The sequence below is a fragment of the Chiloscyllium punctatum genome, chromosome 18 (genome assembly GCF_047496795.1).
Source record: "Chiloscyllium punctatum isolate Juve2018m chromosome 18, sChiPun1.3, whole genome shotgun sequence".
Lineage (NCBI taxonomy): Eukaryota > Metazoa > Chordata > Chondrichthyes > Orectolobiformes > Hemiscylliidae > Chiloscyllium > Chiloscyllium punctatum.
In genome coordinates this window covers 91,264,657-91,282,490 of record NC_092756.1, presented here as the reverse complement: position 1 = coordinate 91,282,490, position 17,834 = coordinate 91,264,657, and the positions used below count along the sequence as shown (strand labels likewise).

General features: G+C 42.7%; 1 protein-coding gene across 2 annotated transcripts in view; it reads right to left on the bottom strand.

Annotated features, from left to right (window-relative positions):
* Positions 1-3,624: 3,624 nt before the first annotated feature.
* mybpc2a (myosin binding protein Ca) overlaps positions 3,625-17,834 on the bottom strand; it is an 85,317-nt gene continuing 71,107 nt past the window's right edge. For both annotated transcript variants that reach the window (XM_072588750.1, XM_072588751.1), the window contains exons 27-32: positions 14,889-15,028; positions 13,693-13,852; positions 12,535-12,671; positions 9,680-9,866; positions 6,399-6,440; positions 3,625-3,812 (exon numbers count right to left, since the gene is read on the bottom strand). In XM_072588750.1, the coding sequence (XP_072444851.1) occupies positions 6,430-6,440; positions 9,680-9,866; positions 12,535-12,671; positions 13,693-13,852; positions 14,889-15,028 (635 nt within the window). In that variant the 3' untranslated portion in view covers positions 3,625-3,812; positions 6,399-6,429. The remainder of the gene's footprint in view (positions 3,813-6,398; positions 6,441-9,679; positions 9,867-12,534; positions 12,672-13,692; positions 13,853-14,888; positions 15,029-17,834) is intronic.

Genomic DNA, 17,834 nt, shown 5'->3' with positions numbered 1-17,834 from the left:
CCATATGCTATTCATCACCATGTGCTGTCAGGGTTCCACATTCTCTGGGTGGTTTGTCCTGAATTTCTGATTACAATTGCTTGTAACTATCTTATGCTGAAAATGTGTTGCTGGAAAAGCGCAGCAGGTCAGGCATCATCCAAGGAGCAGGAGAATCGACGTTTCGGGCATGAGCCCTTCTTCAGGAATTCCTGCATTCCCAAAATCACTCAACAGCTGCTCAAAAGAAATCAGACCGTTGTAACAAACAGTGAAGGCAGCGTTCTTCAAATGAGGTACTGAATCAAGGTCCTGTCGGCTCTGTCAGAGAGATGGGAAAGATCCCACAGCATTGATTTCTAAGACACTACTCATTTCTCAACCAGCATCACAAAAATAGGCTCCCTGCTCTTTATCACTTTGCCTGAAATGGCTACCACGCTTCACTGTATTACAACAGCAACTACTTTTCAACAGCACTGCATTAATTATGAGGCTATTTTGGATTGCCCTGAGGTTGTGAAAGGCTCTATGTAAATGCAAACTCTTCTACTGATTGATCGGCAAGTGATTGTACTCATAAATGGACTGATACACAACCCGCCATCCTTAATGTGACACAACTGACAACAGCTTAACAGTGTTAGTTGCTTTGCCTTTTATCTTTCTAACCCACCCACTCAGCTGCACTTGACAATGTGAATAGAAATGTAAAATCAAGTGTTTTGATTTATCATCTCTTACCTTACTTCCATTACATTCATAATGACTGACTTACATTCAAACACAAGAATTCAGAGTAGGAGTAAACCATTCTGCCTTCCTCCTGTGTTTCACCATTCAATAAGATCATGGCTGATTGGATTGTGGCCTGAACACTATATTCCCACCCATCCCTGATATCCTCTGATTCTGTCAATATTCAAGAATTTAACTAGTTCTGCTCTCACAGTATTCCACTACCCTACCTTCAATGTTGTCTGGGAAGAGAGTTCCAAAGACATGACCTTCTGTGAGAAAAATAATTCTTCCTCATCTCCACCTTAACTGGGAGATTCTTCATTTTTAAATTATGTCCTCTAGTTTTACATTCTCCCACAAGGGGAAATATTTTCTCAGTGTCTACCCTGTCAAGACCCCGCAGGATCTTATGTGTTGTAAGATTTCCTCTCATTCTCCTAAACTCTAGTTGATATAGGCCCAACCTTTCCTTATAAGTTAACCTCCAACCACCTTCTTCCCCAATCTTGAATTCAGTGAAGACAGCAGCCAACATTGACCATTGATTGGCTTGCACTATGCCTTGTCATCAGGCTTCTTCTAAATATTTCCCACTTCCAAAGGTACCAGCCCTCACTGGAGAGTGGCTGCCCAGTCACTGGCTCAGATAGCGAGCCATTTGATCAAAGAAGCAGCAACCAAACATCACTCACCACCCACAAATGGGCTTTCCAATAGGGGACAGTAGACATTCTTACCTCTAAGCTTGTTTTTCCTTCCCCCAGCAAGGGAAGGAAAACACAACTGAGACTAGCTATTCCATCTAGACCATTTCTCTGGTTTGATTGGCAACATTTTGCCATCTAAAAGGCAGTGCCTCTTAACTTAGGTGATGTCACACCATTAAAGCTAGTGACCGGCTGCCTTCTAGGTTTCTTTTCAAAGAAAACCTGTTGCAAACCGTTTTTATCCCTTTGTGGGTTAGTAGGATACTGTCTGAGTAGGTTCTTCAGTGAAGAAACTGAGTGAAAAGGCCCACATTGGCTAGAATTTATACGAATGAGATGATTTCATTGAAAACATTTGAGAGAAACTTGAAATATGAACTGCTGAGTATTTCCCCTTGCTGATTAGACTAGAATCGGGGAGTTACAGTCTCAGGATAACAGGGTTAGCTATTTATAACATACATGAGGAGAAATCTCTTCACTCATCTCAGGATCATAGAGATTTTCCCGCACGGAAAGAGGCCCGTCGGCCCACCATTTCCACACCAGTCATCAAACATCTTTTGGCACAGTGGCTCAGTGGTTAGCACCGTTGCCTCACTGCACCAGGTAAACTGGGTGGGATTCCAGCCTCAGGTGACTGTCAGTGTATATTTTGCACATTCTCCCTGTGTCTGCATGGGTTTCCTCCCACAGTCCAAAGATGTGCAGGTTAGGTGGACTGGCCATGCTAAATTGCCCATAGTGTCCAGGGATGTGGAGGTTAGGTAGATTAACCATGAGAAATGCAGCATTACAGGGATAGGGTAGGTCTGGGTGGGATGCTTTTTGGAGGGTTGGTGTGGACTGAATGGACTGCTTCCACACTATAGGGATTTTATGATCTATCTATTCCAATCTCATTTTTCAGTACCCTGCTTGTCTTTGGAATTCTCTTAGACAGTCCTTGACTTGTATCTTAGACAGTTATTGACTTGCTTTCATTTATTGTTGTTGCATGTATCGAGATACAGTGAAAAGTGTTGTTTTGCATGCTATACAGGCAAATTGTACCATACAAAGTACATTAGGGTAGCAGAACAGTGTGAGGAATACAGTGTTACAGCTGTGGAGAAGGTGAGGAGAGAGAGATCAGAATTAACATTTGAGAGGTTCATTCAGAGATATCAGCAGAGAAGAAGCTGTTCTTGAATCTATTCATATGTGCATTCAAAACTTTTATAATTTCTGCCCATCAGAAAAGGTTTGGGGTGGGAGGGATCTTTGATTGTGTTGGCTGCTTTCCTTAGGCAGTGGGAATCCATCTCTAGATGGAGTCAATGGATGCGAGGCAGGTTTGTGTGATAGACTGGGCTGTATTCATGACTCACTGGAATTTCTTGCGGTCTTGGGAACAGCAGTTGACTATCATGCTATGATGCATCTATAAAAATTAGTAAAGGTTTTTGTAGACCAGTCAAATTTCCTTAGCCTCCTGAAGAAGTAGAAGCGTTTAGAGGGATTTGGGTCAAATGCTGGCAAATGGAACGAGATGAATTTAGAATATCTGGTCAGCATTGACAAGTTGGACCAAAAGGTCTGTTTCTATGCTGTACATCTCTATGACTCTATAATCGTTCAGACTCATGTGACATCCCGACTCCAACAGATGACCTCTCACAATCTCTCACCCAGCAATCCCTGAAGAGAATTGACAGCACAGTGGCATTATTGCTACAGTATTAATCCAGAGAACCAGGTAATGTCATGGGGACTCTGGTTTAAATCCTACCATTGCAAATGGTGGCATTTGAATTCAATAAAAATCTGCAATTAAAAGTCTAATGATGACCATGAAGCTGTTGCCAATTGTTGAGGGACAAAGCCCATCTGGTTCACAAATGTCCTTGAGGGAAGGAAAATGCCATTCTGACCTGGTCTGGCCTCTGTGTGATGTCAAACCCATGGTCAATGTGGTTGACTCTGGATGATATATAATAGGTAATGAATACTGGCCTAGCCAGTGATGCCCACATCCCATGAATGAATTAAGAAAATCTTATGGGTGCTTCAAGAATACAGATTTTTAGACAAACAAGGAGAAAATCCCACCAAATTCTTCCAGCAAATTACCAGACAGAACTGAGCTACCTCATTGCCAGATGGATGTTAGAACTGCTCAAACATTCTCATAGAACAAAATAAAATGCAACACAGACATCGTCTAATCACTTTATTTTCACTAAATATAAATATGGGTGACATAACACTGTGAAACAGAGTAATGCTTTCAAATATTAATGCAGACAAAAGTTGCCATGTCCATTTTGGGAAAAAGGTTGGCGTCGCTCCCATCATCCTTCGCTGCCTGAGGAAAACGATTGCCATGCATTCTGGGAAAACTGCCTGCAGGTCAAAGGGCGAGAGGTTAGATTGAGAAGCACCACCACTTCAAAACATAACCTACATCATAAGGGAAATTTAAAAAGTCTACTGTCACCTGAGATACATCAATCGTGAAGAGTGCATCAGAATAGTCAGAATTTGTATATCTTGACAGATATCACCAGCTGATCCTTTACTTTCCTAACGATAATGTGTAATAGGATTTGCTTAATGCTGAGGGACGCACTAAAGCTTGGGGCAGCTGCCATCAAGGTTCAGTGGGGAAAGACCTTTCTGCTGAAATTAAATGGGGGTTTATTGAATTATCGGACCTCCTGGTGCCTCAAATATAACATTATATCAGTAAGCGATGCTTTTGGTTTGGTTGTTGGATAGAGTCAAACTCCAAAGTTTATTTCAAAAACAGAAATTGCTGGAAAAGCTCAGCAGGTCTGGCAGCACCTGTGCAGAGAAATAAAAAGTTAATGTTTCTGATCCAGTGAACCTTCCTCAGAACTCCAGTTTGCTTTTCCAGCAATTTCTATTCTTGTTTCTGATTTACAGCATGCACAGTTCTTTCGGTTTTTAACCAATGTTTGTTTGTTTTATTCATAGGCTGCTGTACAGAATTGAACTGCTTTAGTGACTTTGTATGCATTTTTGTATACATTTTTTGGTTATGAATAAAGTATACTTTTGAAATTTAAAAAAAAAAGGACTTCCTCAATACAGCCACTGCAGAGGGTCAGTGGGGAAGGTCGCTTTTATAAGGCCTTTCAGCCATAGTGCGCTGAGGAACATGTGTAGAGCCCCCTGGGCTGACAAGTGACATACGTTGTGAACATCAAGAGCATTGAAACTGTATTGAGGCTGTTCACGGTAGAGTATACTAGGAAGTGAAAAGTTTAATTCAACTGTGCTTTATGTAATTTTCAATTTGAAATGTTTTGCCCTCGGGTAGCATACCTGACATGAAAAGTACCTTGTAAATGTCAAAAGTTTTACCATTAGTTGTTTGGTAGTACAGAACCAGAGTGATGTTGAGAAAAAAAGCTACATTTTGCTTTTTTAGGATTTTGCCAGTCAGGCACACGGAGTGGAATACTTGCATGCACTAGTAGTCATGTATGTCATGGGATTCTGAACAAGGGTCACTTGACCTGAAACATTAACTCTGATTTCTCTCCATAGCTGCGGCCATACCTGCTGAGCTTTTCCAGCAATTTTTTTTCCTTGTTTCTGATTTCCAGCATCCGCGGTTCTTTTGGTTTTTTTTACAGTAGAGGATTGATTACATCACAAACCAGCCATCCTGCCAATTGAGCTAGAGTGATGTCAACAGCATGGGTTCAATTCCCACACTGGATGAGGTCACGATGAAGGACTCTCCTTCTCAACCTTTCCCCTTGCCTGAGGTGTTGTGACCTTCAGGTTAAACAACCACCCCAGCAATCATCTTTCTCTAATGAGAGAGCAGCCCTATGGTCCAGTTGGACTATGGTGACTTTTACAGATATTAATACAGAAAGGCTTGGTCTTTGCAACGAGAAGGAACTTATACACACACTGCACTGGTTCCAGCTCAATAAAACAGATGGTAGCCATAATGGAGGCACCTGTGTTAGACTGAGGTGGACAAGGTCTAGGTCACATGACACTAGGTTATAGTCCAACAGGTTTATTTGAAATCACAAGCTTTCGGAGCGCTGCTTCTTCATCAGGCATCTGGATGGGTATATGAATTAGAAGGGACATGGCCAAATGCTGGCAAATGGAACTAGGTCAGATTGGGATGGCTGGTAGGTGTGGAGAAGTTGGCCTGAAGGATCTGTTTCCGTGCTGTATAACTCTATGACTCTAGTTCAGTGACCAGAACTCTTAGGTCTGCCTGAAGCTGCTTGGTGGTGGGGAGGGGAAGACAGAGCAGGAATCTTTCCATATAATGTCTGGCTAAGTCAAAGTGGGCTCTGAGCACTGACCTGGGCATTGAAGAGTTTGTAAGAAAAAAAAGGTTACTGGAAAAATTCAGCAGATCTGGCAGCATCTGCACAGAGAGAAACAGAGCTAACATTTTGAGTTTGGTAATGACTTTTCTTCAGAAGTCAGAACAATCATGACACATTTTGAAGATACATACCAAACTCAAAATGTTAATTCGGTTTCTCTCCACAGAAGCAGCCAGACCTGCTGAGTTTCTCCAGCATTCTCTGTGTCTGTTTCAGATTTCCAGCATCCACAGCATTTTGCTTTTATTCAAAGGCTCATGTTGTTCAGGAAGCCAAATTTGTATAATATGGCAGCTCTGAAATCAGATCACACAGATCTGTGAGAAACAACCCAAGGGAGTGACATAAAAAGACGTGAATGTGATCCGAGAGATCTTTTTGTGATCATTCTTATGTGCAACCAGAATCAATGGTCAGAAACTCAACTTCCTGCAGGATCTGGAATAATGGATTTGACAGTGGCATCTGATTGATTTTAAAAATATTACCATATTGGATTGTAGTCACTTTTTAAAAAAAGCATAGTTGAAACATTAATTCAGCTAAAGATGGATTAGAGGTCGTTAATATTGAGTAACAGGGACAAAGAAGTTGTTCTTACCATACAGTAGCTGCATTACACCGGGCGCGTTTTACTGAGGAACTGTAACAGGAAGAGAAACAGAAATAAAGGTTTGTATTTCATTTCTGAAATGTATCACTCCTGCTTCTGCTGAGTTGGTCCTTCAGCCTCCATCACTTTGTGGCATGTATGTACTGAGCCAAGCTGTCCCGTCCTGCACTTCCATTTGCCTTCCTTAGGCAAGGGTCTTGAGTGGCTCCTGGTTGATCGGGTCTCTTTTCGAGAGCGCGACTCCCATTCTAACCGAACTCACCAAATGTCAACCTGTGTCCAGCTCCCACACAGTTCAATGGAAGCCTTCTCTGCAGAAAACAGAAAATGCTGGAGATCATAGTGGGTCAGACTCTAGATGACTCTTCATCTGGTAGCTCTGACGAAGAATCACCTAGACTCAAACATTAGCTTGCTCTCTCTCCGTGGATGCTGTGATCTCCAGAATTTTTTTGTTTTCAGTACAGATTCCAACATTTGAAGTAATTTACTCCTGCACTGTCTATAGAGTTTGTATGGAGAATGTGATGTGGATATTACACCACTAACTGTGTGTGTGTGTGTGTGTGTGTGTGTTTGTATGTGACCAATCAGCTTATCACACACCAAACAGAAGCACAACTGGCCACAATATTCCTGGCCTTGAGGGACAGAGGAAGGGCAATGGAAAAGAGGAACATCAGCTAATATTAGTCTTGCTGATTGCCATTTTGTGATGGCTGAGTGTGGGCATTAGGTGAGGGTAACAATGGCAATGTGATCAGCTGGCATCAATCTCAGTGCCTTCAGTACCATTACAGAAAAGTTACAACACAGGAGGCCATACAACCCTTTGACCCAACACAAGAGCAACTCAGCCCATGTCTCTCTCTTCAGATTCTTATCTAATTCCTTTTGTAAAGTCCCAATTGAATCTGTGTCCACAACTCACTAGGGCAGTGTATTCCATGTCTTAACCATTGACTGTGCAAAATAAGGTTTTCCTAGTGTCACCTTTACTGCTTTTATTGCTCATCTTGTATTGGTGTCCTCTGGTTCTTAAGCCTTCCATCAACAGTTCCCCCCTAGCTGTTCTGTCTAGATTCATAAACATCTGCCTCAAATCTGCCAACCCTCTCCTCTGAGATGAACAGCTCTCTGATCTGTCTAACTGAAATCCCTTTTGCCTGGTGCATTTATTATAAAATGTTTTCTTTTACTCCCTTCCTAATTCCTTTACATCCCTGGTAAAATGTGGCATAACTGAAAAATGTCCCAATGTTCCTTCAAAACCTCAACCTAAATGTCCCTGAACAGGTCATGATCAACTTGGACCCTTTCACTTGAAGGCTGTGCTATCAAACAAGAGTGTGCGGCCCAAACAAAAACAGACGGTCCATCGGTCCGAAGGAAAAAGAAATATATTGTTCATGTGGTGTGAGTGATGCTGGCTGGATCAGCATTTATTGCCCTAATTGCCCTGGGGAAGGTGGTAATAAGCTGCCTTCATGGACTTTGGTTATCCTTTGGGGTATAGGTCTATTCACAATGTTGTTAGGGAGGCAGTTTAAAGATTCTGACCTGGTGACACTGAAGGAATGTCTATATATTTCCAAGTCAGAATGGTTTGTGTCTTAGGGGGCAACCTGCAGGTGTTGGTGTTCCCATATATCTGCTGCCCTTGTCCTTCTCGATGTTTGTGGTTGTGAGTTTGGATGATGCTGTCAGAGGAACCTTGGTGAATTTCTGGCAGTGCACCGTGTCGATGGCACACATTATTTCCATTACGCAGCGGTATTGGAGGGAGTGAGTGCTGTAGGGCTGCTTTGCCCTGGATGAAGTCAGCTTCTTGAAGGTCATTGGAGTAGCACTCATCCAGGCAAGTGGGTTGCCTCATATAAGCACAGTCAAAAATGACGGACACTAAACCAAAGGGAGCACAATTAGGAGAGAGAACCAACAGCTTGGAATTCAAAACTTCTATCAAAAGTAACCAGGAAACAAACAAACATGGAGTTCATTCACCTCTTCCTTGGTCCGGCCTGTATTTGACTTCAGAACTACAAGAATGAGATTGATTCTTAACAGCCTTCAGAATTGGCTCTTGGCCAGCTAGTCAAAACATTGGCTCAACACCACCACATCCTTCAAGGCAATTAATGCCAGCCAGACCACATTCAATCCATGAAATAAGAAAGCCTGAAATTGCACAAATTGTTCCAAAGTTTTCATATAGGTTCATCATTACCTCGCTGCTCTTACATTTTAAAGCTCTTGTATTAAAAACTTGTACCCTGATGGCTTTACTTTTATAACTTCATCATCAAAAAGTGCAGCCTTTCATGTCTTTGCAAGATAGTCATCCACCCAAATCCCTCTGCTTTTCCACAGAAACGAGTCTGTTATTGTCACCCTCTCTGGACCCATTCTCTGCAGCCATTACTATTCGTCTTGTGACGCTTTTGATTGCTAATCTCTCTTGGCCTTTAGTCATTCCCTGAGCACCTCTTCTGGGTCCACTTGGTCCTTTTGCCACAATCAATTGGCTTCATGTTCTTTCCTGGTGGTGGTTACAGGTGGAAGGGCAGGATTGATTTTCAGAAGGCCCCATCTTGCCCATTCTCCAGATTGGGACAATTGGAGGCCCATACCCACAACTCAGCAGGCCGCCAGACGGAAAATCCAGTAAAACTTGCGAGCGATACATATTATTGTCAGCTTCAAAATAGATCTCCAATACAGTAATTTCCAAGTATGAAAGTTTCTTTACTGGTTTATACGTCTGGGAGGTTGTTATGGTTTCCAGTGGGAAACTAGCTGCCTTCTTGACCCACAAGGCAGGTATTCAGGAAGGTGGCAAACGGGGGGCTCTGAGTAGTCATTTACTGGCCACTGAAGAGCCTCAATTGCTGGTGAATTGAGAAAGGTATCCATGGGATTCTTGTGGTACTGTCAGCTAGGAGACCTGGGTTCAAACCCCATCTGCTCCAGGAGTGTATCATAGCATGTTTGAGCAGGTTGGTTAGAAAATATCTTGAAGAATTAGTATGGAAAGATCAAAAAAATCATCCATGAGCCTTTCTTGTCCTGTCTACACTACAAGGCGATAAAATCCCTCCTGTTTCCCTTCAGCTCCACTGAAGAGTCATATCGGACTCAAAATGCTAACTTTGTTTCTACAGCACTTTCTGTTTCTTCTTCCATTGAGATTGGGCACTGCATCCACCTCCTGAACCATCAGGAGAGTTGGCATAGAACATATGAAGCAAGATAACAAATAAGGGTTATACCTCTCACTTCCAGTTTACATTCCACCTCATCTTCACCCAGGTCGTTTATTGCCTTGCAGGTGTACATTCCTCCATCGAAGCTGCTTGGCTTACGGATCTGCAGTGTCAGGACACCTTGGTTGTGATGCATCAGGAACTTGGGATCATCTATGATCGCCATCTTGTTCTTCATCCAGACAATCTTCGGCTGCATTTGAGACAAGAAACTGGGATTACTTCCATGAAGACAGTGAACCAAAGTAAGTTACAATAGACCAATAGCAACACACGCACAAAAGATAGCAAGGATTTGCATTTGTAGATTTGATAGAGGTGTTCAAAGCATACAACCCATAAGATTTACTTTATAGAAGTTTATAAAATCATAAAGGCATGATTTAATAGCTAAGGTCTTTTCCCAGGGGTCAGGAGGTCCAAAACTAGATGGCATAGGTTTAAGGTGAGAGGGGAAAAATTTAAAAGGGACCTAAAGGGCAACTTTTTCATGCAGAGGGTGGTGCGTGTATGGAATGAGCTGCCAGAGGATGTGGTGGAGGCTGGTACACTTACAACATTTAAGAGGCATCTGGATTGATATATGAAGAGGAAGGGTTTGGAAGGATATGGGTCAAATGCTGGCAAGTGGGACATGATTAATTTAGGATATCTGGTTGGCATTGATGAGTTGGATTGAAGGGCCTGTTTCCGTGCTGTACAGTTCTATAACTCTACCACAAAGCAGTCGGCCCATCAAGACTGTCATTCTATCACTCAATGAGATCACACTTGATCTGATTATCCCTAACTTCACTTTTGTGCCTTATCTTCAGAACCTGTGATATCCTTACTGATACACTTAACAACCCATTCTCTTCAGCACTCTGCGGCAAAGAACTCCCCAGGATCTGGAATGTGCTGCCTGAGAGGGTGTGGTGGTGTGCCATGTTGAACCAAGGCATTTAAGAGAGAGTTGGACCATTATCTGAAAAGGGAGAGCATGTGGCGTTACAGAGAGGCAGCAGGAAGTGGCACTGAGGTGAACTGCTCTGTCGAGAGCTAGCACAGATATGATTGGCTAAAGGGCCTCCATGTGTGTTCCATTCTATGACCTGACCACCTTTCCCAACTTCCTTTGAGTTGTAGTTCATCAGAAGATTCCATAAACAAGAATGAGATAAACAGCTGAATAATGAGGATGAAATTGGACAGGGGAGGGGCTGCAAATGAAGAATCATTTTTTGTCTGTTGTACTATATGCCTGATATTAGACTGAATATCAGAATAATATTAACAGCCCAATGGTTATGGACCAACAACTGAGTGAAAAAGTTTGAAAAAAGCCTTTGCTGGGGTGTTAGCCTAGTGTTTGTGATCTAGTCTCTAGAATGAGACTTAAACCCTCAATCTCTTGGCACACAGCATATCCAACTGAGCAACAGCTGCTACATAAGACATTAAGAGTCAAACATAAAGAGTGACACTGGAGTTATGCACAGGCCAGGAAGATTATCCTTGCAGTTTTCCCTCCCTCAAGGACATTTATGAACAAGGCTGCATTTTGAACCACAATCTGACAGCCCTGGGGTGCTGTGACTTCTCTTATGTGGGAAATAAAGCATTTAGAACCATCGAGCTACACAGCACGGAAACAGACTCTTCGGTCCCACCCATTCATGTTGACCAGGTGTCTTAAATTAATCTAGTCCCATTCACCAGCATTTGGCCCATATTCCTATTCACATACACATCCAGCCTTTTAAACGATGTGTTCACTGCTCAGTCACATGGCTGCGCAGGTTTACTTCTCTATTCGTTTCACCTCCCACATGGTATCTGCTCCATCTCTCTTCCTTCTTTATTAAGGTGCTGTTGTTTCCACCTCCTTTTTCCAAAGTTCCAAAGCAATGCATCAGCTTATAAAAGAGCAACTACAGCTCCAAAAATTCAATGAAATCAGCTCCAACACTGAAAATACCTCAGAAAAGGAGCAGTTCTTACAGCCACAATTTTTTCTTGTCCTCCATCTTGGATTACCCAGAATCCAACATTGATGGGATGTGTATGTCGCTGGCAAAATTGTGTCCCAATCCTAATTGACCTTAATTGAGCAGTTTGCTAAGCCAAAGCAGAGAGTCAAGGTTGAGAGTCAACATCATCGCTGTGGGACTGGAGTCACATATAGGCCAGATCAGGTAAGGACATTAGTGATCCAGATGGGATTTTACAACAATCCATAATAGCTTCGCGGTCTTCATTACTGAGAGCAGCTTTCAATTCCACACTTAAATTAACTGAATTTAAATTCCACCCATAGCAGTGGTGCGTTTGAACCTATTGGCACAAATCATTTCTTAAAATAAAATCAAAATATTGTTGATGCTGAAAATCTGAAACCAGCACACAAAGTGCTAGAAAAACTCAATGGGTCTGGTGACATCTGTGGAGAGACAAACAGAGTTAATGTTTCATTCTTGGACATTCTGAAGAAGAATTGTACCGGACTCGAGATGTTTATTCTGTTTCAGTCTCCACAGATGCTGCCAGACCTACTGAGTTTCTCCAACATTTTTGTGTTTTCCCAAAATATTAGCCTGGAGCTCTTGTCCAGCAATATTAGCACAATGTTAGCATCTCCTTCTAATGATCAAATGTGAAATGACTTGATCAGGCGCTGGAGATATAGAGGAGTGATTCCATTCAATTGGACTCAGTGCATAAGGGATGAAGTGGAAGGGGATTTGTTCCATTAGAGGTTTTACATTCTGAATGGATGAAAAGGATCTTGGTCCATTAGACTCTGAACTGAAGAGTGACTAGGAAAGAGTGTGCATTCCTTTAGATTATTACAGCTAAATAGTCTTCAATAATATACTTACTTTAGGGCAACCTCGGACAGAGCAGCTCAGCTTTGCTGTGTAGCCTGCTACAATAGAACGATCCAACAGAGGCTGCGTGAATCTCGGTGCATGGCTAAAGTCATGTTCCTTGAATGGTGAAGGATTGTACATCTTGCCTGTGAGAGAAATTGTGCAGAATTCAGACGCAATCTGACTCAGTATTCTTCTCAATGCTGTTTGGTGTGTTTCATCACTCACTCTATCCCAGGTGGGGAAATGAGCAAGAACTGGGTGCCCTGTCCTCAGATACCCAATTATCACATCTCCAGAATCGTATGTACACACCCATCATCCTGCTGCTTCATGGTACAGTGTGCTAGTACACCAAATTACACCTTATGGTGTAACTGGGCAAGGCAAGATCTCTTGTGGTGCATTAGTAGCATCCCTTCCTTTGGATTAGAACATCTAGGTTCAAGACCCCCATCTACCAACGATGTGTAATGATCTGCCCAAATGGGTTAAAGTGTATGGAGCCCAGCCTTGTCAATAGCTTAGTGCATCCTATTTCATAATTTATCAGGAACATTTCTCCAAGTGGTTATGTTGTTTGGGTGTTGGCCTTTCGAGACCAGTGGGCACTACAGAACCTGGTGTAAATCATCCCCCTCGACAATGTTATTTTTGATTCGATAAGTTGTTGTTCTGGAAGGTTCTGTTAACTGCTTGTTGCTTCTGTTACACTAATTCATTGGGACTGTCAAACCTGCTAAAGCTTACCATTTTAAGAGCTGTAACCATACAGGGGCATTGTTTACAATCAGACCAGTGTCTACTGTATGCTGCACTTGATCTGGGAATGTGTTCAGGGGCTGTGTGGTGGAAGGAATAGTCACAGTGTCAGCACCTCACACATAATGAGTGCATTCACTTATTTGTGGGAGCTTGCTATGGGCAAATTTGTTGCTATGTTTCCTCTGTTTCAGCAGAGATTACTTCACAAAAAGTACTTCATTGGTTGGCAAGCACTTTGAGACATCTAATAAGTGTGTAAAGTGTTTGGTAAATGTACATCACTATTACCCTCTTCAAAATAAAAAGCTGTCAATGTATCAGAAGCAACAAGCAATGTTTCCATGCACTGAGAGATTGGGGGAGAGCTCCCATAATGAGGGAGGGGTTAATGCTGTCACTTACTGTCTTTCTGGATGTAGGCTGTATTCTTCGATGTTCTCGGGCTGTCACTTAGGCCACAGATGTTCTCACTGAAGACACGGAAGTAATACTCGTTACCCATGATGAGATCGGAGATGGTGCAATGGGGTTTGCGGTTATGTTCATACACAGTGAACCATTCCTGAAACCAAAAGGGGTCAAGCTCATCACTATTGTCTCAATCAAAGTCAAAATCCACCTAAAAATACTCCCCAACTAACTATCAGGAAGATTAAAGCCATTGTCTTCCAACCCCTACCTATTGACTCCTCCCCTCTCCTGCCAACTGCCAAGTCAAACCAAACACTTGCACATTGGCATTTTCATCTCAGAACTGAGCTTCTGACAATGCAATCACACAGCCTGCCCATTCTCACCACTCCGTAATATTGTCTGACTGTGTCCCTGCCTCAGTGCATCTGTTGCTGAAACCATCATTCACCCCTTTGTCACCATGAGGGCACAGTCCTGGCTGGGCCCTCAGTAAACCTGGGGTCATTTCAAACCTCTGCTGCCATATCTGTACTCACATCTGGTTGCATTCACCTATCATCCCTGCAACTTGTCAGATACCTCGAATTTAGAATTCTCCTCCTGCTTCCATGTCCACTCTATTCCTCCAGCCACTCCATCCTCATGGTGACCTGCACTCATCCCATTCTGGCCTCTTGAGCATTCCCAATTTTAATTGCTCTGCCACAGGTAGCCACGCGTTCAGCTGCCTGGCTCCTAAACTGTGAAACTCTCACCTTAACCCTATCTCTGTATCCTACTCTAAGCTGCTCCTTGCAAACCTATCTCTGCTATTGGAGCTACACTTATCCAGGCAAGTGGGGAGTATTCCGTCACTTGGTGGAAGTGACTTATAACATGTGTCTCTTGGATGGTAGACAAGCTTTGGGGAAAACTTGCAACAATATTCTTAGCCTCAGACCTGTTCTTGTAGCCGCTGTACTTATATGGTGAGTCCAGTTTAGTTTCTGGTCAATAACTCCCAGGATGTGGATAGTGGAGAATTCAGCAAAGGTCAGAGTCTTTTTGTTGGAGATGGTCATGATGGTCAATGGTGCTACTTTCAAGACCTCATCTGAAAGTATTGGATGCACTGCTGTACAGTGTAGCATCACAAGTGTGTGTCATTGCATTGTGATACTCACCTGCCCCATTCACCTACTCACCATGGTTTTCTTGTCCGCTTTCTGAATGGTGTAGCCAGTGATTTCCGTGTTGCCGTTATCCTTCGGTGGGGTCCACTCTATACTAGCATTGAATCCCCAGACATCTACAATCTTCAGGCTCTCTGGGGGCCCAGGTTTATCTGAAGTAGATTCAGATCAAAGAAAAATTACGGAAGAATCTGCAGTTGACATTCAAGAGAATGAAAGGAAAGAACTATTTGTTTCTCAGCAGCGGTCAGTTCATCTGAAAGCCTAGGGAATTCCAACTTCTGATTCAGAAGGTCGTGGGTTCAACCACTCCACTAAAGCTGACAGGATAGTGTTATACTGTGGGAGTACCACACTGTCTAACATGATAGCTCATTGACATGATATTAAACAGAGGCTCTGTCTGGTTTCATTTGGCACATTATAAAGAACTGCAGAGAGTTACAGTCAATAGACAATAGACAATAGGTGCAGGAGAAGGCCATTCTGCCCTTCGAGCCAGCACCACCATTCATTATGATCATTGCTGATCATCCTCAATCAGTATCCTATTCCTGCCTTATCCCTATGACCTTTGATTCCACTATCCTTAACAGCTCTATCCAACTCTTTCTTGAAAGTATCCAGAGACTTGGCCTCCACTGCCTTCTGGGGCAGAGCATTCCACACACTCACCACTCTCTGGGTGAAGAAGTTTCTCCTCAACTCTGTTCTAAGTGGCCTACCCCTTATTTTTAAACATTGTCCTCTAGTTCAGGACTAACTCATCAGGGGAAACACGCTTCCTGCCTCCAGTGTGTCCAATCCTTTAATAATCTTATACGTCTCAATCAGATCCTCTCTCAGCCTTCTAAACTCAAGCATATACAAGCCCAGTCGCTCCAATCTTTCAGCCTAAGATAGTCCCGCCATTCCAGGAATTGACCTTGTCATAGAGATGTACAGCATGGAAACAGACACTTCGGTCCAATTCATCCATTCTAATCAGATATCTTAAATTAATCTAGTCCCATTTGCCAGCATTTGGCCCATATCCCTCTAGACCTTTCCTGTTCATATACCCATCCAGATGCCTTTTGATTCTCCAAATGGCCTGGCCAAATTCATCTCTGAAGCAATATTACCAAAGGCAGATTATCAAATCATAAATCCTATAGCAGATCCTGGAATTGTGTACTGACTGCTGCATTTATACTACAATCCCAAAATGTTCTTGACTGCTAAGTGCCCGATGTCTTGAAAGAACTGTATAAATTCAAGTTCGTCCTTAAACAAGGCAGTAGCAGAACAACATGCCATTTGCATCTACTGCCTTTCCCCTCCCTTTCCAACCTCTGGTCTCTTGTTATTTTGCTGCTGTCTCATGTCCAATCATTTGTTTCATTTAGATTCTCTCCCTCCCTCACAGAACAGCTTCATATACAAATCAACTGACCCAAGCCCCAACCTACCCTTGCAGCTCATAGAATTTATTAAGAGCAATGTGGTTAATTCTTAACTGTCCCCCAATATAAAGAAAGTTAGGACCGCAGATGCTGGAGATCGGAGTCAAGAGTGTGGTGCTGGAAAAGCACAGCAGGTCAGGCAACATCCGAGGAGCAGGCGAATCGACGGAATCATTCCTGATGAGAGGCCATCGCCCAAAACCCTCGGTTCTCCTGCTCCTCAGATGCTGCCTGATCTGCTGTTCTTTTTCAACACCACACTCTCTCCTCTGTCCTCCAATATGACTTAACATGCCACTCAGTTTGAGAGCAATTAGGGATGGTCAACAAATGGTGGCCTTTTCACTGACACCTACATTTCATTGAAAGAATATAAGAAAGCGAGAGCCTAGAGTACTGAAGGAGATGCTGCAGGAGGATGTCATTGTGAGTCAACCCACAGCACATAGACTGCAGCGGTTCAAGAAGGCAGTTCACCATCACTTTCTCAAGAATAACTAGGGATGTGCAGCGATGCCCACGTGCCATGAATGAATAAAAAAAAAGAAAAAGAATCAAGAGCAGGAGTAGGCCTCTCGGCCCCTTGAGTCTGTTCCACCATTCAATACAATCATACCTGACCTTGTTACACCACATTCCTGCTTGTCCCGATAAACTTTCACCCATCATTTGTTACCAAGGATCTATTAACCCCCCCCCCCCACTTAAAAATATTCTGCTTTAAAACCTTTTGAGGAACAGAGTTCCAAGATTCTGTGAGAAAACGGTTCCCCACGTCTCTACCTTAAAGGGATGATACCCCTGCTTTATAATCATTGACCCTTTAATTTTAGAGACTCCCTCAAGAGAAAACATCCTCTTCACTGACCCCCCAGGATTTTAAATGTTTCAGTCACATTGCCTCTGACCCTTCTGAACTCTGGGCAATCTTTCCTCATAAGAAAAACCCCCATTCTCAGCAAACCATTTCTGAACTGTTTCAAACATATATATCCCACCTTAAATTTGGAAACCAATACAGTGCACAGGACTTCAAATACGGTCTCTTCAGTGTCCTGCATAACTGAAGTATAGCCTCCCAACTTTATTGTTCAATTCCCCTTGCAATAAATAATAACACACTATTAGCTTCCTTCATTTCTCACTGTACTGCATCATAATATTTTGCGATATGAACGTTTTGCAATTCATGCACTCAGATCCCTCAACACCTCACAGCTTTGCAATCCCTCACTATTTGGACTAGATGTTTCTTCCAAACTTTTCCTGCCAAAAATGGACAATGTCACATTTTCCCACAATGCATTTCACCAATTGCTTAACCTATTTATAATCCCTTTGTAGGATTCTTGTGTCCTCTTCGCTACTTACTTTCCTACCTATCTCTGCGCCATTAGCAAATTTAACAGCCACAACTTCCATCACTTCATTTTTTTGGACATTGTGAATAAAAAAGGTTGCAGTGTCACCCCTAATACATCCGACACACAACCTGAAGGAGAAAGGAATGAGC